This window comes from Manihot esculenta, chromosome 15 (genome assembly GCF_001659605.2).
Source record: "Manihot esculenta cultivar AM560-2 chromosome 15, M.esculenta_v8, whole genome shotgun sequence".
In the NCBI taxonomy this organism is placed as follows: domain Eukaryota; kingdom Viridiplantae; phylum Streptophyta; class Magnoliopsida; order Malpighiales; family Euphorbiaceae; genus Manihot; species Manihot esculenta.
In genome coordinates this window covers 5,382,681-5,405,947 of record NC_035175.2, presented here as the reverse complement: position 1 = coordinate 5,405,947, position 23,267 = coordinate 5,382,681, and the positions used below count along the sequence as shown (strand labels likewise).

The 23,267-nt window shown below is 32.2% G+C and overlaps 4 protein-coding genes across 5 annotated transcripts; 2 read left to right on the top strand and 2 right to left on the bottom strand.

The window, feature by feature from the left end:
- Positions 1–2,835: 2,835 nt before the first annotated feature.
- LOC110602134 (calcium-dependent protein kinase 33) lies at positions 2,836–7,013 on the top strand. The gene is made up of 8 exons (XM_021739565.2): positions 2,836–4,114; positions 4,903–5,046; positions 5,193–5,345; positions 5,700–5,815; positions 5,930–6,097; positions 6,179–6,306; positions 6,516–6,615; positions 6,699–7,013. The coding sequence occupies exons 1-8, from the start codon at positions 3,400–3,402 to the stop codon at positions 6,771–6,773; spliced, it is 1,599 nt and encodes a 532-aa protein (XP_021595257.1). The 5' UTR covers positions 2,836–3,399; the 3' UTR covers positions 6,774–7,013.
- A 304-nt stretch (positions 7,014–7,317) lies between these two features.
- On the bottom strand, positions 7,318–8,282 carry LOC110602138 (protein translation factor SUI1 homolog 2). Of its 2 annotated transcripts, none has more exons than XM_021739569.2 (2): positions 8,123–8,282; positions 7,318–7,911 (listed from the first exon to the last, which is right to left on the bottom strand). In XM_021739569.2, the coding sequence occupies exon 2, from the start codon at positions 7,877–7,879 to the stop codon at positions 7,541–7,543; it is 339 nt and encodes a 112-aa protein (XP_021595261.1). In that variant the 5' UTR covers positions 7,880–7,911; positions 8,123–8,282; the 3' UTR covers positions 7,318–7,540. The 2 variants fall into 2 exon arrangements, with proteins under 2 accessions (XP_021595261.1, XP_043806784.1); XM_043950849.1 differs by having other exon boundaries at positions 8,004–8,138.
- A 1,719-nt stretch (positions 8,283–10,001) lies between these two features.
- LOC110600756 (AUGMIN subunit 4) lies at positions 10,002–14,274 on the bottom strand. Its single transcript, XM_021737620.2, has 13 exons — positions 13,966–14,274; positions 13,749–13,796; positions 13,391–13,516; positions 12,624–12,977; positions 12,387–12,483; positions 11,839–11,884; positions 11,553–11,646; positions 11,321–11,392; positions 11,112–11,170; positions 10,847–10,915; positions 10,723–10,774; positions 10,271–10,348; positions 10,002–10,199 (listed from the first exon to the last, which is right to left on the bottom strand). Exons 1-13 carry the CDS (start codon positions 14,089–14,091, stop codon positions 10,122–10,124), a joined length of 1,299 nt encoding a protein of 432 aa, XP_021593312.1. The 5' UTR covers positions 14,092–14,274; the 3' UTR covers positions 10,002–10,121.
- A 3,403-nt stretch (positions 14,275–17,677) lies between these two features.
- Positions 17,678–19,699, top strand: LOC110600885 (ATP synthase gamma chain, chloroplastic). The gene has a single exon (XM_021737796.2). It carries the CDS (start codon positions 18,069–18,071, stop codon positions 19,209–19,211), a length of 1,143 nt encoding a protein of 380 aa, XP_021593488.1. The 5' UTR covers positions 17,678–18,068; the 3' UTR covers positions 19,212–19,699.
- The last annotated feature ends 3,568 nt before the right edge of the window (positions 19,700–23,267 follow it).

Here is a 23,267-nt window from a genome sequence, read left to right as displayed (position 1 = left end):
GTTTCAGTCTTAATGCTTTGTTCTCCCTCTCTCCATATATATATATATATATATATATAATTTTACTTTGTCACGTATGTTAAGAAATATATTTTTTTATTAAATTTTTACTTTAATAAAAATTCTATAATAAAAATAATATTTATTTATTTATTCGACCTCCAATTTAGATAAGAACTTGATTGTGGATGTAGCTATTTCATTAATGAAGCTAGGATTTGATATTTTTTTCTTTTGATTTTCCATGAACTTTCTTAATTAAAAATATTATTTACAAATAAAATTACATCTATTATTTAAATATTGAAGTTAATTTTAAAATTATAATCTTGTCATTTGTAATTTATTTCTAAATTCTATCACTTTTAAAACATGGATTTTTTTTATAAGATAGAATTTAATTCAAACTTATTGATTAATATCATAATATTGGAATATAAAATTTTAAATGAATTTTTATATATAAAAATTAGATCAAGTATAAATAAATGTGAACTTTATAAAACTTGCTAAATTTAAATTATCTATAACAAATATAAATGGGATGGCAAGTCCAGTTGGGCTTTGAATCTTTAGGGTTTGGGCCACCTTTAGACATGGCGGCATCAGCTGCTAGACCCAAACAAGCAAAGGACATAATTCATGAAAGTGTTTTCCAATTCGTATCAACGCTCACTAGTCAGTACGATACAAAGCCAGAATTCCGATTTTTCTTGTTTTTCTTCTTCTGATTTTCCCCCCTTTCTTTCTAGTCCACCATTGACAATCTTCAAACTAGGGTAATCAATTCAGTGTTTTCGAAATTTCTCCTCAACTTTGTTTGTGTTCTTTGTAAAGATGAAGTTGCGATGCAATTCCCCCCAAGATGATCATCTCATGGCTGTTGAGAACAAATCAATATAGTTTTTGTTGGATTCATTTATTTTTTCATAGCATGTGAAAATATAGTTTTTATTATGGCTATTAGATAAAAAAATTTAAATATAATAATATCCAACTATATAAATTTTAAATAATAAAATTAAATCTTTTCAATTTCTCACAATTATAACTAGAAAAATTAAATTAAATTTACAAAAATTTTGATAAATTATAATACAGTTCCTAAAATTTTATTTGACTAAAAAATAATCCTTAAATATATATTTTTATTATAACAATATCATTTTTTATTAATCTCGTTATTTACTCTATATATTTACTTTTATATAATATTATAGATTATTAATAAAATTTTAAAATATAAAAAAAAATAAAATTTTAAAATTTAAAATATATAATATTTTATTTTATTTAAAATATTATTAATAGAAAGTATAGTTTTTCAATTATAAAAATAATATATACATAATTTGTAATATTGAATATATTTATTCAATAAAATTTTTTAATACATATTATCTATACGTGATATTTTATATATGATTTTGAAATGATCTAACCTATAGTTTATGTATGATTTTATATTTTTGGTGTTTTATAAACGGTCTAACCTATGATTTATGTATGGTTTTGAATTATAATTTTTGAATTTTTAAATTTTTAAATTTATATTTTTATGAGTTATGATAGTTTAATGAATTGGCTTTTGATTCTCTTTATCAGTATATCTAGCCTATTTGAATTCTGTTAAATGCAATAACAGTGCATTGTTAAAAAAAACAAAGAAATGAAGTCACTGTTTTTGTAGAGCAATTAAAAGAGACAAAATAGGATGATGAGGTTGTACTTGTAATGAGGAAGTGAGTGGAATTAATGATTGCACAGACAGAGAAAGAAAGTTCCATTTGGGGAGTGGAGGAATCATGTCATTTATTTATATAAATTATTGAATCAACTATGTCTGCTGCTGCCCTACCCAGCCATGCCAACCACTCCTCTCACTAATAATTTCTTTTCCCCTCAATATTGTACCAAAAAAATATAAAATGAAGAACCTAGCATCCCATATTTCCACCTTACTTAATGTTTTCCAACTAAATCATTAAAAATTCATAATTCAAGGAAGATCGGAGTGCCAAGTGATTTTGTAGTTTTTCTATAATTTTTGAGACTTTGGAATTTCATATTTTTAGAAACTTAAACGAGAAGGTGAGCAAGTACAAATTAATTCTTGCAAGCAATGTATTTGTCTTCCCTACAAATTACAAGAAAAATAAAGAATCAGTTGAAAAATGAACACAAACTCTTTGGATTTTTCTCAGCAGAAATAAATAATAAAAAGAGAGAAATCACCAGTTTTCAGCTTGTATTCTCTTGCATTGCACCTTCTTAGAAACTCGCTTACCTTAATCAACGCGTCGTTTTACCACATCAAAGCCGCGTAGGCGTACGCAACAGATTGGATTCGGAAGCTTACATTTCTAGAAAGAGGAAGTCTCTCTTTAACCCTTCTGCACGTTTCCACACATGCATCTGACGGCTCTCATCTCGCCACGTGTCTTATTACACCTATGAATTGAGTCTTGGTTTGACCACTGGAAATTATCCAATTAGCGCTGGACAAAGCTCAGTCATCATCTACAGTTCACTGTAATTAGACCCAGTAAACTAAAAAGACTTTGAAGCTTGCACCGCTATTAAAATCTAATCAATGAATTGAAACTTTGGCATCACATCCACATCAATAAATAAATCTACATGAACATTCCCTTATCCAACTTCGTAATAATTCTAATTTTACTATTTTATATTTTTCAGAAATTGCATAAGTGAAAGAAAAATTAAAGAATTCCTTTTTTGTTTTGTTTTTTTTTAAATAATTATAACCATTTTAAAAAAGAAAATGATGAGTAAGCATCATGTGATATTTGTGCGTGTGAGGCAAGAGAGAAGACTTTATTTGGCCAAGGAGTCCCTTTCACCTGTCGGCTGGCATTGCAATGTACATCTCTGCATCTGTTTCTCTTATTTTCCCTGGGGCTCTGATCATCACAATTTACTAAAGTTCCAGTCTTTACCAGGTTCTTGTTTATATACCGTTTTGTTTTTGTTGCCTTTTCTATTTGATTTTTCTTCTCAAAAGCCATCAGCTACAACAACTCTGATCTACTTTGGCTGCGGTCTTCCCAAGCTGGTACCTTTTATCTCTCGGTTCTATTATTTCAAAATTCCCATCTGGATTTCATTTTCTTAGTTCCTTTTTCTTCTTTCCCCCCCTTTTTTCTCAATATCATCCTGAATTTCTGAATTCTGATCCAGAATCAAAAAGCTGCTTTCTTCCTCTGAAGACTGTCTTCTTATCTGGGTATTTCGTCTCTCTTCTAATTTTTCTATTTACCATTAAAATCTGGAACCAATTTTCCTGTTCTTAAAAATTTAGCATCACACTGCTGTTTCCTGATCTGGGTATCATCTGAATCTGCTTCTGTCTAGCTGGAAATTAGGCTATTATAAGATATGGGTTACTGTTTGAGCAAAGAGAAAAATACTCAGCGGCCACGCCTCTACAATGGTACTGCCGGTCATAAAAAACCCCAAGAACCAATTGTCTACCAATCCAAATCCCCAGCCAAGCCAGCGTACCAATTGCCCTCCCAGCCACCTGCACAAATCCCAAGAAAACCTGCTGCTCCTGCACCAAGCCCAAAACCAGTCCACAGACCAGACACAATTCTTGAAAAACCATACGAGGATGTCAAGTTGTATTATACACTTGGGAAAGAACTGGGTAGGGGTCAATTTGGTGTAACTTATCTTTGTACTGAGATTTCAACTGGTAAGCAATATGCTTGCAAGTCAATATCCAAGAGGAAACTTGTTACCAAGAATGATAAGGAGGATATGAAGAGGGAGATTCAAATAATGCAGCATTTGAGTGGACAGCCTAATATTGTTGAGTTTAAAGGTGCATATGAGGATAAGCAATCTGTGCATCTTGTAATGGAGTTGTGCGCAGGAGGTGAGTTGTTTGATAGGATTATTGCCAAGGGGCATTATAGTGAGAAGGAAGCTGCTACTATATGCAGGGCCATTGTCAACGTTGTGCACGCCTGTCATTTTATGGGTGTGATGCATAGGGATCTGAAGCCTGAGAATTTCTTGCTGTCTAGTAAGGGCAACAATGCCCTTCTAAAGGCAACGGATTTTGGACTTTCAGTTTTCATCCAAGAAGGTAAAGTCTTTTTTTCTTTTAGTTCTCATATATAACTTCCTTTATCTGTTTGTTTTGGTTACGGCAAAATTTTGTTTTTCTAAAAATGGTTCACAGTCCAGAATAGGTTGGAAGAATTTGTATAAAAAAAATGTGTATGTGAGCTAAAATGGTTCTCCAGAATTTAGTTAATACTTAAAAGCTTTATGACTTCTTCACATGTATATTGGTTGCTTGATTTCATCCTCTGCTTGGGAAGTCTGATGTTTGATGGGACCTGGCATGTACATACCTTGCTACTAAGGGCTGAAAACTCAGTACATTCACACTCCTCGCAGCATGGTTCAGGAATCTAAATGGTCTCTAACATCTTGCCTATGAGCAACTCTCCACCCTGTCATGAAACTAAGCAAATACATTTCTGCATTATTTTGTACCTTCCAGAATCATTAAACCCTTCTTATTCTTGCAACTTGCTGGGTTATTTTTGGCAAATTATCCCTTTGGATGCATTCCTTCTCTTCAATAATTCATCAAGCTAGGTATCATGAGACTGCATAATGGAGTAGATTGCAGACTTACCTTTGTATTCCTTGTGCATAAGCTATCTTCATGAATATAATTAAGAACTCTGGAGATAAAAGAGTTGATTTCCTTTGTAGTTGAAACCTGCCTCTGTGTAAGTTGACTTGTTCCCTTTGTCTTAATTTTTTATAGGATTTCACAGAGTTTACACATACAATTAGTTATTGCTCACAAATTTATCATAGTCATGAAATGCATGATGTTGTCAATGGTATTATTTCCAGGAAAGGTATATCGAGACATAGTCGGAAGTGCATATTATGTTGCTCCTGAAGTATTACGACGCAGATATGGCAAGGAAATAGATATTTGGAGTGCAGGAGTCATACTGTATATCTTGCTTAGTGGTGTACCTCCATTTTGGGCAGGTAAAGGAATAGTTCCAGACTCTGTCAATTCTTTCGACCCTTTCACTTTTATTTTCATCTAGATGTCTTAATAGTGAAATGTTCCACCTCATGAACTACTACTACATTTGCTACTGTTCATTTGATAATTAATGTGCACATTGCAGAAACAGAGAAGGGCATATTTGATGCCATTTTACAAGGAGATATAGATTTTGACAGTCAACCATGGCCATCAATATCAAGCAGTGCCAAGGACCTTGTCCGCAGGATGCTGACACAGGACCCAAAAAAAAGAATTACTTCTGCTCAAGTTCTTGGTATGAATTTTCACAAAATAATCAGACATTATTCTTTGCTATGCAAGTGTTATTATTCTTCTTAAATTTCTTAGACTCTTAGGCTTCATATGGCATTCAAAGTTAATTTTTAGGGTAGAAGCATATATTTGACATTTCATTGTACAGGAATAATTTTTAAGCTCCTCTTGCTCCTGGCATAATAAATCCATTAAACTAAATGATTTTTCTTTTTTAGTCTGTTCTAATGCAAAACTATTGTTCAATCTTTCTGTCACTGTTTATATGTTTCACTTGGCAGCCTAGATGTCTTTGCCTCCGGGCTTCGTTCATGTATTGTATTTCTAAATTCTAACTAAAGGTTAACATTCTCAGAGCATCCATGGCTCAAGGAAGGTGGAGAAGCCTCAGACAAGCCAATTGATAGTGCAGTCCTTTCAAGGATGAAGCAATTTAGAGCAATGAACAAGCTGAAGAAAATGGCACTTAAGGTAAGTTCAGGAATTAGGGAAGAGGATACTGAGTTATGAGATACATGGTTGAAAATGAGTGATATTTATATCAACAAGATTTTTATTTTGGAATGCCTGATTATTGCACTATAGGTCATTGCGGAAGATCTCTCTACTGATGAGATTCAAGGACTCAAGTCAATGTTTGCAAACATTGACACTGACAATAGTGGCACCATCACCTATGATGAACTAAAGGCAGGATTGGCTCGACTTGGATCAAAACTTACAGAAGCTGAAGTCAAGCAGCTTATGGAGGCTGTAAGATGACATTACACAGATTTTCCAAAGTTGTTTCAGATTACATCATACCAAGCTAACACTTCTGTCTCGTCATTTCAGGCTGATGTTGATGGTAATGGGACAATAGACTATATTGAATTTATCACTGCAACAATGCATAGGCACAGGTTGGAAAGAGATGAACATCTTTACAAAGCCTTTCAGTATTTTGACAAGGACAATAGTGGGTAAGTCTGTAAGGGATCTCTGATATAGGGTTATAAAAATAATGATGGACCTAAGCTTGCATGCTTTGTAATTCAGTTCCTTGGAGATAATAAGATTATGTCTAGACATGTCTTGAGAAGAAATAGGACAGTAGAAGATAACTCAAATTATTTAAAAAATTTCAACGTATAGAAGAGTTGTTCAAATTGAATTAGTGATGTCTTTGCAGGTTTATAACAACAGATGAACTAGAAACAGCTATGAAAGACTTTGGAATGGGTGATGATGCAACGATAAAAGAGATAATATCTGAAGTTGACACAGATAATGTGAGTTGCTTATCTGCGTTCTACAATAAGTCTGATTTTCTCCTAGAGTGTCTTACATAAATTTATATTTATGGGCTTTACAGGATGGTAGGATCAATTATGAGGAGTTTTGTACAATGATGAGAACTGGAAACCAGCACCAGGGCAAGCTCTTCTAGATGTACAGGATTTGTAGCCATTTCTGAGCTACAAAGACACATGAATGGCAATTGAAAGCGGATGTAGAGAATCTTTAAGTCACTTCAGTAGGTTTTGGTTTTCGGGCTCCTAGAATACTTCCCTTTAATGTTTTTTGTTGGGACGTAAGAATTGTGCATATGGTGTTTTAACCTTTTTCTATACGAGTGTTGATTGGCAATTTGAGAAGGAAGTTCTAGCTTCTCTGCCAAGTTTGTATTTGTTTGCTTCGGCTTCATGGATTTTACTACCTTTAATCTCCGATCCATTTCATAGAATTGGATAGGTCTCTTATTAACGATATTGTCAGAGAACGAGGAATTTTTAACTTCTCGCTGAGCGCAAGAGGAGATCATCAGACAACCTTTATCCAGTCCTTACCTCAACCTCGCAAAGACAACCATCTTCTAGCTTGGCATCTCGTTTTGTCCAAATTATAGAGAATAACGAGCTTCTATAAGATTGAGAGGTAATTTACTTGAGAAGCTCTAGGAGAGAACACTGCAGCAAAGAACTAATCAAAAGTGAGGGAGTTTGAAATTCATGCTTCATTAATCTATAAGCAACCATTACAATTAATGGAACACCAGAACATCTATTTGTCATTCCCATTACTTAAAAATAAAATTCAAAAAGGCTGAAAAAGGAAACACCAAGTCAAGCCAACAGAGAGCGATAGACTGCAAATACTCATATCAAGGTCCCTAGACCACACACAGAAATAATAACTGGTCAACTCATAAAGACTCTAAAATCCATGTATCTTGATATATTCTTTCTTCACAAGGTCAGCGTTCACAAGGAAACTCTGAACGTTCTTTCGCTGATCCCCTTGAAGCTGGATCACTTCTCCAAGTTCTTTGTCATGCACAACGTTTCCATTACAACAAAATTCCTTCTTAACAGCTTTGAGAATCTTCTCGTAGCTGAATTCTTTGGGTAGTCCTTGAACTGTCGTCAGCTTTTTCTTTCCGTTTCTCTGCTGAATACGGATATGAACATACTCTTTCACCCCAGGAGCACCCGAATCCTTGGCCTCGGTGAATGGATCAAAAGCAGTAGGAATCTGAACTTCAAGCTCAACCATGTACTTTGCTTGATAATAACTCAAACGAATCACTAGCAAGAACAAAAACAAAAATAATTAAATTGTCATCCAGTCATCACAACAATAAAAAGATCGCAAAATAACAGAATTTTCAAAGAAAAACCTAATCATCAAGACTTCGACGGAAGAAAATATCCATCAATTTTGCAACCATATAAGAATTGCCGTTAACATGAAAACGGCAAAATCATATTGACTACACATATCGAAGCAGACAATTACCTTCGAGATCAGAAAAGAGAGCAACCTTGGAATGCAAGAACTAAATGCGCTACCACAAGATGAAAGCAGTGGCTCGGGGTTTATTTATATAGAGAATTCGGTGGGTCGGTTAAGGAGAAGACCGAGTTGGACTAGGAAGAAAAAAGTCGGTGTGTGCCGAGGGATTAAAAACGAATGGCTAGGATCATGATGACGTGGTTAGTTTAATAATTTATTTATATATTAGATTGGATGGATAAATTTGGGCGGTTCAAGCGTACAACGGACGCACCCAGCTGGAGTCTGAGAAAATTCTGGTGGTTAAGTGGAACCCACAAAAAGAGGAATCTTGAGAAATAAATTGGGTACTCTAGCTCCTGTCCATCCAAAAAGCATATTTTCTGATCTGATAAAATAATATCATATCATACACCGTCTAGCACAAATAATTTTGCTTCAGTCATACAATATTATTATAATTTAAATAATAAATTTATTTAATTTTTTATTCATTGATATTAATTGTTAAAATTAAATAAATTATATTACTAAAGTATTAAAAAAATAAATTTACTTACTATTTTAAAAAGAAAGTAATTTATAATTTAAAATTAATGCAAAATAAAATTATTTATAAATTAAGTGGCGCATATATATGTATATATATAATATATTTTTTTATTCGTATTATATTATTAGTCACTTTTTTTAGAATAGTACTTTATGGATTATTTTTTTAATATATTCCATTTGATATGTATTAGAAAATTAATTTATTAATTTTAAGAATAAATTAGCATAAACAAGGTATACTAAAACATAATATAGAATTTTTTTTAAAATTATATTAGATATATATGTTTTTAATTCATGTGAAAAAATAAATAGGCCTATAAGGAAGTATAATATTTTTATTTTTTTTTATCAATACATTAAAAACTCTATTTAATAAAAAAAAAATTATAGCCCAAAGCGAAGAGTGCAAAAAATAATATGAACTAACTCGAAAATACAAATCAATATGTCTTAGATTACATTAAAAAAAATACCAAATCAATTTATCAAATCAAACTCATAGCATAAAATCAAACCAAAACCCAAAGAAAATAGAAGTTGAATCAGCAATAACAAGGACCATAATCTTCCATTAAGACAGCCACCATCAAAATCAATAGTCACACTGCCAGTACCTCCATTCTCTCAAAATCCAAAACAGGCAATTTAATATAAAATTTAGGTAAATAATAATAATTTACACATCATCAAAAGAATTGTCCAAAACAGGCAATCTAATATAAAATTTAGGTAAATAATAACAATTTACGCATCCTCAAAAGAGATGATAATAGCCTCACGTCTGGAGATACATGTATCATTAGACGTAGTCATGACAATCCCAAAATATCATCATCCACACATACAAAGCCTCCTATAGTTATTCTAATTCAAAGTCTATTACACCGAACCTAATCCCAAAATAGCTACGTATTCCCTTACAAGTACCATCCGTGTTTTACTCTTGAAATACTTGAGCCACTTGTCAAAGGGCATCTTCATTCGTTATGTAAACGGATGCGTTCAAGCTAAAAGATCAAAATTCCCATTTTTTTACTTTCTAACAAAAGTTAAAATTCAATGCAAAATAAAAAAAAAGTTAAAATTCTTTAATTTAATGATTTGAATTTAATTCTAACCGCAAGTTGATACCTTATTATTGCTAGTCAAATTTGTGACAGGCATTACAGATTTACAATGGATAATGGGCATCTCCATAAACAATCCAAACAAGCTGTATACAAGCAATCCACTAGATTCCATGATCACATAAAGGCACAAGGTGTTAACAATCGAAGAAATATGGGGAAATTTCAAGAAATTTTGTTTTCATTGCCACTTGCTATACAAGAAAAACTCGCTTCATAAATATTACTTTTTTGGGGAAAAAGAATATAAAGGAGAGTTGGTCAAGCAATAACTGGATACTTGTGCTATTATTCGACACATTAATACAATATTCTAATTACTTGCTTGGATGATCTGGTAGTCGTTTTAAGTCCATTTCAACTTGATTGATCGTCCATTGCATATTTTCCAATTTCTGCAAGATAGTAATGAGATTAGAAATGCCAAATGAATTAAGAAACAAAGACAATAAAGGTTGGTATTTACCTTTACAATATCATGGTATTGCCTTGCAATTGTGTCGAAATGAGGATCCACACCTTGATATTCACGGAGTCGGGTAACCTAGGGAGAGTTCAAACACAAATGACCATTAAAACCAGGAGCAAAAGAAACAGAAGTAGCAAAAATCATTACACAGAGAAAAATGAATGGATACATCTGCAATTAGCATATGTGCATTTCTACAATAATGCAGATCCCTACATATTAAAACCCTGGATCCATAATAAGCATCAGGTTGGCCAACAAAGATAGAAAAAAGGAAGTCAAAAAATAAGTTAAAAATATATATAACACAAGTAAACATTTCAATGAGACTAATCCTCTAAACAATACACCAGAAGGCCTCCGTTCAAAGCACATAAATGAAAGGAGAACAATGAAGAGAATCTCTGGCAACTTTGCTATAAACAATAAGCACAGGAAAATAAACAAACCGCTTTATTATATGCCTTAGAAGCTTCTTCTGTGGCCTCTACAAGATACTTCCTGCAAAAAAAAAAAAGTTGATTAATGCCCAACAGTAACTCAAAATGAGTAAACAAAAGGAAAAATAAGCACCTTATTTTATGGAGGGCTGGAATGGAATCCTGGGTATATGTTTCAAGCAGGAGCACATGCTCCAGAACTCTGAAAAACAAGTATACAAGCTATTAAAGAATATGGAATAATTTCTCATTGCAGCAAATTGCAAATTTGGCTTAAAAATATGCCCATTAACCTCCGCTACATTTTATGCATGTGTATCCGTTTTCCAAGATCCATTTTCTCACAGAAATGGCTTAATGGGATTAAAAAACCATCTGAAAAAAGCAGTACAACAAACCTTAATTTTGCGCTCATGGTCTCACACCTTTTACACAGCCAAGTTTTTTGTAGTTCATCCTGTTAAATATTTGGAAAATAGGCTTAAACATCTAGCCATGTAGGAAGATAAAGCAAGCAAATTTAATGACACCAGTCAGTGCAATCTTTCAACTTTAAATGCTCAAAACATTACAACTGTTTTAGATGTTTGTGAAGTAGAAAGCTCACATATTTATGTTGATGCTGCAACTTCAGATCTTTTACAAGCTTAATAAGCACTGCCAGTATCTGCTCTAACACCTTCTCAAGAAGAAATTTTACACAAGTTACTAAAATACATAATATGCTAATATCATACCATAGAAGAACAAAGACACCATTTTAACCCATTTCATGGTTCATATGCTAAAAAACATATATCAAATAACAAATAAACAATTTAACATGTCTTTCCTCATACATTGTAGTATTCTGCAAACTTTCTGTCTGCAGAATAGAGATCCTCTCGCAGAGCAGCTTCTTCCCTTTCAATTTCCTCAATTATCAACTTAACCCTGATAAAGCAAGAGACTATTAGCGTGAAACACATCATAGGATACAAATCACTTTCCTTCTTGATACTCATTCCTTGTTGAAGCAAAGCGTTTCAAGAGGCTAATAACAAGACATAATGGTACAAACCTCACTCGTTCCTTGTTGAAGCAAAGTATTTCAAGAGGCTAATAACAAGACATAATGGTACAAACCTCTCTGGAAGCCGAGCAGTAGAATTTTGGCTAGTAGATGAGGAGTCTGCAGTGGCATAATGCAGACAAATCAGCTTCATTTACCCTTATATGCATATATATTATCATATTACTAATGCAAACATTTTCTCACTGAAGTCGAGGTTCAGTCTATTTGTAACTTATGCTTCAGTGTTGTGTAGCTCCCCACCATCTTCCAGCCCAAATGTAATTCAAATTCAAGCATCATCTAAATTTATTTTACTTTAGTTACTTTAAATATTTAGATCCTGATATTCATACATGAATTGGAGCTAAAAAGTCTATTTTTCACATAGTTACAAGGGTTTCTTCTCACCAAGTAATAGAATATAGCTACATGTTTGTCTACAAATATTGCTGAAGCAGTAGTTGATATGAGAACTTGCAACGCCAGGTACAGGAAGAAGAGAGAAACCAAAGGAGTTAATGAGAATGAGGGAAAGGGATTTTTTTTTTTTTTTTTTTTTGGGGGGGGGGGGGGGGGGTTAGGGGGTTACAGAGGTGTCCATCAATACATGGGACCTTACCAATATCATCAACAAAGGCATCCGCTAACTTGCCACATTTATCCTTCAGACGAGCCTCAATCTCATGGGAAAGAGACATTTGGTACTCTGCCATGTCCTACCAAAGCAGAAAAAATATCAATTGATGCAATACAACAAGAATGTAAGATATAAAAGAAATTGTTAGTAATATCTAAATGCGATATTTGTATGTGTGTATATATATATATAAAATATCACACAGGAACAGAAACATACCATCACTAATGGCATTTGTTGGAGCTGAGTTTGCCATAAATAAGAGGGTGTTATACCAAGAAAACGATTGGGAACACCACCAACTCCAGGTTCGGCTGAATCAGCAGCACCAACAGAAAGGGCATTATTTGCTGTGCCAGCAGCACTGTTTGCAGAACTATTTGCATAATTTATTGAATTAGAGCTTGAGCTGATAGTGACGCTGGTACTTGTACTATCAAGGGAGCTTCGTGACATTATACTCCATTTTTCAATTTCCTCCTCATGGATTTCACCATCCTTTGATATAAGAGGAAGCCTCAATTTCTGAGCTGCTTCAGCAACAACTAACCGATGCTCAAGAGTCTCATAAACCTAAAATTTAGGGAAACAAGATTCATCTACAAATTCATAATCCCATATGAAAAATAGAATTCACTTGAAATACTACTAAAAATTGAAGTAGCAATATACCATCACATGCTAGAGCTGTATACAACAGCAAGCATCTCTAGTAGTAGCTTCTAAGGGGCAATTAAACTAAAAATCATCTCTAATAGAGGCTATCTCTAAATTGTTATGGTCACAGTCCTAATCAAAATAGAATCTCCTTGATATTAATACTATTGTCTGGAAAAGTGCGATCAAGACAAACTATATTTTGTTATAGACCAAAAGTAAATCAGAGTTGGATAAATACTCCTTTTTATCTTCGATTTCCTTTTTCTTTTCTTTCAGTTATAAAGTGTAAACTACTGTTATAAAACGGTAATCTTAGAAACCAAAACCTGAGAAGAGTTCTTCAAGCTAAATTGTGGATATAAGCCTTGGATGTCTCGGATGCCTCCAAGATTAGCAACCGAAACAGCTTGCTGATACTCTTCCACCATAGCAATCGCCTCGCAGTAAATAGCCTACATAAACCGTCCACCATAAACAAAACATTTGGTCACTCTCAAAGTAAATCATTATTTCTACTGAAAAACTATGAGCTAATATACAACAGCATTTTGTACAAATTGCCACTAATTTATCGCAAGCGCCAAGTAGCACTCAAATCCTAGCCCTAATTTCGCAGAAGCGAAGATCATGTACCGCACACACGCGAACGGATAAAAAAAAAAAACTAATGCAGGAACTCATTACCATTGCTTCTAAGTAGCGAAGTCTCTCCCGGGACATCTCCTCTCTCGCCTGGAACAATGTGCAATCAGTGATTGAATCCACAAAACTTCTAATTAATGTAAGATATTGTTGAACAAGTTTACACAAACTAAGCTTTTTAAGGATATTTTCTAGGCAAAAACACCGAGATTGAAGAAAAATTATAAGATGCAATGAAAAATGCGGGAATAGAGGGTACGAGTTGTAGGTCGTAGTAGGCTGATTTGGAGACGAGAGATCCATCGGGAGCCAAACAGTGGCGTTCCAGCTGATCGATCACCTGGGTCACATCGGGCTGTAGGTTTTGCCCTCCTCCCTTCACCATTGATGCAGAATCGTCTTTTCCGTTTGGTAGAGGAGCTTATCAATGGGTGCTGTAGTGCTTCATCGGAGAAAGGGATATTCAAAAACTTGAATAGATTTGCCGGCCTATGATAGAGAGAACGGAACTTAAATTACCAAAATACTCCTCGTGACTTGAGAACCGAAGGCGCATGTTAACTATCTTCTCGTCCTTTTCGCTTTGGACTTACGAACCTTTTTTTTAAGAAATAAATCCAACTGTGCACCGTACTTTTTCTCAAGTATCAAACAAGATTAATTTAAAATTTTGTCAATTAATCCCCTCCATTTTTCTGAAAAGTCAAATAAATAATGTGTTAATATAATATTATTTTTTAATAATAATATATTTATTTTTAATAATAAATATTTTATATAACAAAATCATTTTTAAATTTTATAAATTATTTACTATTTCTAGGTAGTTTTAATTTTTATATTAATTAAAATTTATTAAATTTTAATATTTAAAAAATATCAATTTTATTATTACAAAAACTATATTAAACTATGACTTATTTAGTCCTTAATAAAATTATAGATGTGTAATTAAAAAAATTAATTGCACTTATTTAATACTTAGAAAAAATATATGAATTTAGTTTAATTTATTTTTATATAAATTACTATTAATTTATTATTATTTTAAAATCACTTAATTAAACGTTGATATGGTGATGTATTTTATAAAAATTTAATTTTTTATTATGTTAAAGAAAATTATTAACCACTTTGGATTTCATATTATTTAAGATCTATAATTTTAATTATATATATTATTTAGTTATAATAATTTAAAAAATTCACATTATTTACTTTTTATGATTAATATTAAAATAAATTAATTAATTTTTTATAAAATAATTAAAGAGTTTAATTTTATAAAATATTTTTTTTAACAAATAATATAAAAAATAGAAATTGAAAGAGTAAAATTTAAAACTTATTAGATTTATTTTAATATATTTCTCACTAAATTTACATTAATCAAATAATATTTTAATTGATTAATTTTAAAATAAAAGCAAACTAGTATATTTTTTAAAATTTAGTTTTCCTTTTTTTAAAAAAAGAATATACGCTTTCATTGAACGACATTCGTTCTTCAATCACAAGTGCCTTTAAAATTAGAAAGGGATTGGCAGGCTAAATTTGTCTTTAAGAGCATCTTCACTACTTATAAGTTTACGACGAGTAATCATTATATGTGTATATCCGATTATTTATAATTACTATTTTATTTAAAATTTAAAAACTTGTATAAAATTACATATTAAACCTTTTTTTGTTAATTACGTGTTTGTAAATTGTGGTCTAAGCAATAATTTTATATTTCTGTATTTCGCTGTTAGATTTGCTTAATGGTAGAGTTCTCACCGTTGGTCAAGTTGGTCAAGTCATCGATGAAGTGAGATTTGAGAGAGCAACGGATACTTGAACAACAGTTTATTAACATTTCATTATAAAAAAAATAAATTATTTATATTTTAGTAATCTGAAATTTATAAGTGCATATTTTATTTTTTTTATTTTAAAATATAATTATGTGAATTTTTTAATATACACACGTGATGTGCATGCTTATATTTAAAATAATAAATTAATCTCCCCTTTTGTTTTTAGAAATTAATATCTCAGATCTCGAATTTTGTTTTTCTCCATTTATAAATAAAATAAAACGACATTGAAGAAAAGTCCAAAAATAGTGTCTGGTGACGTGGTCTTCTCCATGCATTCCCGCCATTCCCTCTTTCTATTTCAAAGCCCTAGTCTTCTCTAAACCCTAGTGCCCTCCTCTCCCGTTCCCTCCCTTATTTTCCCGCCTCCCAAACGCTCCTTATTAATAAAATCCCTTTTCCTCTCTTTTTATTTCCACTACCACAAACCCATCTCACTCTTCCCTTTCCCATTCTCCTTCCATCGTGCAGATTTTTTCTCACAACAATGAAACCTATCTCAAGATCATTATCCACAAGGAGAAACGAGTGCTTATGCAGATATTTAAAGCCAGGGGCACTTGCCCAACTCAGAAACTCTAAAATCAGTGCTAGATCTCACAAATTCATCTCCCTAAATCACTCCCCCACCCACCCAGTTTACTCGCACCAGATCCAACCTCAGATCTCCATCATTGACGAAGTTCCTTGCTTCCTTAGCAAGATCTATGATCCTCGATGTCTGAAAAGAAAGAAGCTCATGGCTGCTAGATCTGTGATCTTTCTCAACCTGGGTCCGTCTAGGCCTGCTATGGACTCTAGTAACCACAATGGCAGTAACGATTCTTTAATTACTGTGTTAAATAATGATGCGTTGGTTGCTCATTGAATAAAGTGATAGATAATCCAAACAGGGTTTGAGGTATCTTAGAGTAAATTTGCTTCTATTTGTTGTAATTGCTATTAATTGTGCATTTTTGCACATAATAAGTGCTGATTAAGGCTTACAATTAACATCATATGTGTTATTGAAGGGGAAATCGACAAGGGTTTCCAAATAATCATACTCATTTTATGATCGAATTGAACCAACAAATGATTCTGGATTCCTTTCTTCATTTTCTTTAGATTTATTTGCATTTCTTACAATTGATCTATCGTTGCTTAAATTTAACATATTGTAAGGGATGATAATGAGATTTACACCGTTATATTCACTTGGGTAATTACTGGATTTGTTGAGCCAAATGGGATAAATGATAGGCCAACTGTACTTTATCTCCTTTTGGTCCTGGAGTGTGTGAAAGTTGACATTGAACCTTTTTTTAATTTCTTTGTGAAATTGTGATATTAGAATCTTTAATACGTTGGCTAATTTTCCTGCATTAGATTGCAAACAGGACCTAGTTTTGAATTTCAGAATCAAAATGAACTTCAAGTGGATTTGAACTTATGATGCAATTCTGACGTATATCAGTGTTTATTAGTACATTAGGAATTTTCAAATGGGATTTAGGAGATGGATTACTCAACAGTGCTTAAAGTTTTACAAATCTGCTCCGGAAAGTTCAGCTGTGACTCGATTGGGAATTTATGAATAAAATAGATGGAGTGAGTGTGTAGAAATGGTAGTTGAAACATGCTGGTCACCAATTTTCTGGTGCATCATGTATGTGATCACCCAATGTGATATTTGAGGATTGGCTCGATGGTTTTCAATATATATAGAATTGAGCACTTAGATTAGTATTATTAGTTTAAAATAAAATAAACAAATTCCTTAAAAAAGAAGAAGAAACAGTTGCACATCAAAATTAAATCAAACTGGATGAGGATTACGATCTTAGTTTGATTACTTTAACTTGTTAAATTAAAATCATTAAAAATTTGTGTCTTTCCTAGTAGGCATATATTTCTAAAAGATAAGATTAATATAAAAAAAAAAATGAATGTAATCTTAAAGTTAAGTATAGAACATATAATTAAATAAAAAGAAAATATAATTAAAAAAATTTTATTATGTTTTTGCTGGTCCTCAAATCGCTAGAAGTAGTGGTACTTTGGGCTTGGGCCTGGGCCAAACCCAATTCTTTATACATAAACTAAAAAACAACTAAATCTGTTTGGAAAAAATAATAGTAAAAAAAAGAAGGTGAACTGGTATTACTTAGGCTTACTGAAACGGGAAACACTGGACATTTGTCAGAAATGGTTCTCTCCAAATCGATGTTCTTGGCAACCAAACAATGACTCGGTCTAATCGCCCTTGACTAGCTACAATAGCGTCCTAATACACGCGCACACACAATTTCTTTCTGGTAAGCTCAATCAACTTCATACTATCTTTCGTTCCAAAATGCTCTTATGGAGTAAAGTTTTTTCCCCCCCTCTTCGATCTCTGCTAAAACCCAAGTTTCTTTAGTAAAAGGGTTTTGCAGACATCCAATTTATATTCACCCTCATCTGGTACCATATTCTCCCTCATCTGGTACCATATTCTCATCAATAGAAATTCATCTAAACCATGTTTTCTTCCAATCTAAATTTGTGGTTTTCTCCAAATCCTTCAAAATCTAATACATGCTCACTTTCTTTTCAATTTCAATCAAACCCATTTCGCCATTTAGCCCGAAAGTCCCCTCCACACAATACTTTCCCTCAATATTCATTATGTTCTCAGATTCGTTGTGGTCTTCGTGAGTTAAAAGGTCGCATTAATACTGTCAGAAGCGCTCAAAAGATTACTGAGGCGATGAAACTTGTTGCAGCTGCTAGGATCCGAAGAGCTCAAGAAGCTGTTATCAACAGCAGGCCCTTTACCGAAGCCCTCCTTGAAATACTTCATAGCATCAATGAACAGCTCCAATTGGATGATATTGATGTTCCATTAACGAATGTTAGGCCTGTAAAGAAAGTAGCACTTGTTGTTGTTACTGGTGATAGAGGTCTTTGTGGTGGTTTTAACAATGCAGTACTAAAAAAGGTTGAGACCCGGATGATGGAATTGGAAAAACTGGGGTTAGATTACTCTGTGATTAGTGTAGGCAAGAAGGGCAATGCCTATTTTAAGCGTAGACCTAAGATTTTGGTGGATCGATTTATTGAGGGAGGGACCTTTCCCACAGCCAAAGAGGCTCAACTGATTGCTGATGATGTGTTTTCGTTGTTTGTCAGTGAAGAGGTGGATAAGGTAGAGCTTGTGTACACTAAGTTTGTTTCTTTGGTGAAGTCTGACCCGGTGATTCATACATTGTTGCCCTTGTCACGTAGAGGAGAGGTTTGTGATATGAATGGGAATTGTATTGATGCTGCAGATGATGAATTCTTTAGGTTGACCAGTAAGGAAGGGAAGTTGGCTATTGACAGGGAGAGTGTAAGAACAAAGAAAGAGGGATTTTCACCTCTTTTGCAGTTTGAGCAAGATCCAATTCAGATTCTTGATGCTATGATGCCTCTTTATCTAAATAGTCATATTTTGAGGGCATTACAGGAGTCAATGGCTAGTGAGGTCGCAGCAAGGATGAATGCCATGAGTAATGCTACAGATAATGCAGTTGATTTGAAAAAAAGTCTTTCTATTGCATACAATCGAGAAAGACAAGCAAAAATTACAGGGGAGATTCTGGAGATTGTAGCTGGAGCAGAGGCACTAACAGATTTAGAGTAATTATAGGTCTTTGTTGTCCTTGATCCACTCGTGTTTCTCCTATATCCATTATGCTTGCTATTTTTTATTACCTAGAGCTAATACCAGCTATAATTTAGATTGACATTTCTTTATTGTAAGCATAGCCTGAGTCCATATCAGACTATGATATGAAATAAACATGAAAGTAAGATTCACACAATGGGTTGTGCATTTTGGTTCCATTTCATGGTATGGAATCCACCATCCCTCTCCCTCCATCTATACGTGTGTGTGTTTTTGGGTAGAATTTGTACCTGCAGATGCTTGAAGTTAAAACCAGGTGCACTTGCTCCATTCAGGGACTCTAAAATCAACACAGATCTCACAACCCAACTCACTTGTGAATCGGCTTATCTATGAATCCATGTTAACAGCAATAATTTAATGATTTTGGATGCTGTCAATCTTTTGTTTCATTAGCAAACAAATTATATAATATTTGCTAGACATGTATTATGTTTCTTTTATTTCAAATGCTATCTTGATGAAATATTTGATAAATTCAGTGCACTTTTCTCCAAAATAATATTTCAAACTGATTTTTGATTCCTTGTTTTGGTGGAAAGCCAAACTGGGAATTGCTTGTCATTCATGCTGTTTGGCAATGTGTCTTGTCATAAAAGTTTGGACATTTTAAGAGTTCACATTATTAGTGGACAAAGAGAGTCCAGTCTATTTCCTGAAACTCTGTGGTGTTACTGTTATGTCGTGATTGTAGCTTATCCAATGCGACCTTTCATGTAATGAGAATGATGGTTGCTGCTTTTTACTATCATTCACTGTATCTTGATCTTGCCTTCTGGTCCTTTCAAGTAGATTTTGACATTCCACATTTTATTTCCTCTGCTGATTCAGAGTAAACCCTTATGTGCCAACTTTCTTATTCTCTTATTTAATTAGTTCATATAATGAGTCCATGACGCGACCAATATCTTGTTTCTGGATGGAAATTTTCAATTCCAAGAATTTGTTGGATGAATGAAGGGAAAGATTGCATATTATCAAAAAGCGGCGAAAAGGAGAAAAATGAAAGAAGAAAAAGACGTATGCCTTCCTGCTCTGTGGCATCTGAGTTCGTTGATGATCCAGTTGTGTGGGTTGTGGTCACGTCCATTACGAGAACACGTCAGAAGAGGTCCACGTGGTCAGGCTGCTTTTCCCATCAGCTAAATGGCCACTCTTATTGGTTGATCCTTGTAGTGTTGGTCTGATTGGTTATGTTACACGTATTTTAGTTACTCTATGCCTAGCCTTAGTTATCATGCACTAAAAGTTCCTTATAGCAATTTTTGTGAAAGCAGTAAGAGAACTATAGAGTTAGCTTGTACTTTACAGAGAGTGCAGATTGAAGAATTTGTGCCTAATAATTTTCATGACTTGAAACCAATAGCGATGATGTGGGTGGAAGTTTATTATTTAACTGCTGAATCAAGTGAGAGCTTGACAGTGCTGTTGACATATGTTTTAATATAAGTGAAATAAATGAGATCACTTGTGGAGTTTTGGCCCCCATTAGGTTCTCTCCTCTGCATGGAAGCTGTTTTCTTCTTGTGTTGGTTGTCACTTCATTAAATGTATGCTATCAAAGAAAGCTTCTTTTATGGCAATTAGACATTAGAACAGACATACAAAACACATCAAGCTTGTGAATTATATTGCTACATCTTGATTTTTCAACCTCATATCATCTGTTTGATTAGACAAAATAGGTGCAGTAGTTTGTAGTTTGCTAGCTAGATGAGGAATCTGTTAACTGACCTATGCAAGGTATAGTCATGAACTGTTACAAGCTGTCCTTTTCATCTTCTCTATTAAGCATATTAATTGGGTGAAAAAAGGATAAGAATGAGATATCTGTTGCTTGGTTATCTGATGATGCAGGGGCCCTCTGCTCTTGAAAACTGAAACGCCAATTGTTGTCAGGCTTCTCGCATGAGTGAACAGTGCATGATAACAAACTATCAATAGCTTTTTTCTCTTTTGGGTATCACATGTGCAATGGAATTTCTTTTAGAAAAGAGAGGATTTTATGTGCATTATCATATGAAGAATGTTGATTAATCTTAATTGCAGTTGGACAACATTTCATGGAAGCATCGTGTCAAGGAATGGATTTGGTTCAAAGTAAAGCTAAGTTTGTATTGATTCATGGAGATGTCTTTTGCAAAGCTTTATAACAGAGTACATTATAATAATTGGCGAGACCCAGACTCAGTGGTTGAGGAAAGTGAAGAAAGTAGGGGTTTTTCTGTGTGTTGTTGACTCTAGTACTTAATATGTATCATCACCACATTAAATTGATGATGATGTTTCATCAAACAGTGATTTTGCACAGTCAATATCAAGGTACACATTCTTTATGTGATGAATGATCCCTATTCATTATTCAACGCAATATACAATCCAAAAAAGATAGAAATCCCAAATTTTAGTATTTTTATTAGGTTAATTTATAATAAAATTTTTGAGATTTAGTAAAATTCATAATTTAGTTATTATTTTAGTACTAAATAAATTAGCTTTTAAAATTTTATTCTATTAATAAAATAGTCATTTTGTTAAAATTTTTTATGAACTAAATAATTTACTCCTTTAAATCTCACTTCTTACAACTGTTTTAATCTTTTTAATTTTAATAATTTAATTTTTTTAATTATTAAATAAATGATGATAAAATTGACAGAATGATTATTTTATTAACAAAATAAAAATTTAAAAATTAAATTATTGGCAGAAACTAAAAATTATAAATTTTGTTAAAATTTAATAACTATAATATAAATGATCCTTTTTATTATATATTTTAAATTATTAAATATTATAATCCTTATATTTATTGAGCCCCCTTTTCATGTTTTATGATTAAATTAAAATAAATAAAAGTTAAATTGACTTATCAATAATATGATAAATTATGATTAAAGAATCTAAAATTAATGTAAAATTTAGATAAATAATGAAATTCATCATCTAATTAAGTTACAAAATAAATAAAAAGAAAGTACACCTTTGGATTGATCAACCTTTTCTTTTCTTTGCTTTCTTTATTTTTTTATGTGTAAAACACTGTTTTTTCCTTTTTCCTCATTCTTTCTTTAATGGCTTTTTATTATTATTATTATTATTTTTGGATGGAAATATGCATTATAATATTTAAGGAAAGTGCCATTTCTATTACTATAAATATATATTAAATATCTGACAACAGAAAATTACAATAAAGAAATACTACCTTTTATTACATTTTCTTTTATTTTTAAACATTAAGAAGTTAATATTTACTTATATTTAGAATTTTAAAGTGTTCAATAATATAATATTTATATTTAATAAAAAGAAACTGTATATTTAAGAGTTTTAAATTTAATATAATTATACTTAAAAATTAAATTTAATAAAAATATAATTTTAATTTATTAGATTTTTATTAACTTTCTATTTTATTTAAAGAGGAGTTAAATGTAGTAAATATATTAAATCTACTTTCATTTAAAAATTAAAATGCTGTCACTGCTCTTACTTCAATTTGAATTTATAATTTTATAGTTTAATTTTAATATCATATTGGTATTATTAAGTTAAAAATTATCAATATTTTTAAAAAAATTGAAAATAAAGGAAACAAAAACTTTAACTTTCTAAAAAGTTAAAAAGAAAATAGTCTAATTAAACAAATAGTATTTTATTTTAATTTTTGTGTGAGAACAAATAATTGCTATGGTTGTATATGGACACATATGATTGGTTGGCTACACCAATCAGGAACATATCAGTAAATAAAGAAAATATAAGTATAGCTATAAACCCCAAAAATGGGTTTTCAAGAAATTTGGTGATAAAGAGTGATTGAGCAGAGTGTCTTTTTCATGTTTAATTTTGAGAAAGACAACTTTTGTAAAATAGAAAAAACAATGAAAAATGTTTCGGAGGAAATTTTAAAAATTGTTTGAAATTTATTAATATAAAAAAATATTATGAAACATTGAATGTTAATTGCTTTAATTTTGAAGATATAATGGCTAAATTCATGATCGA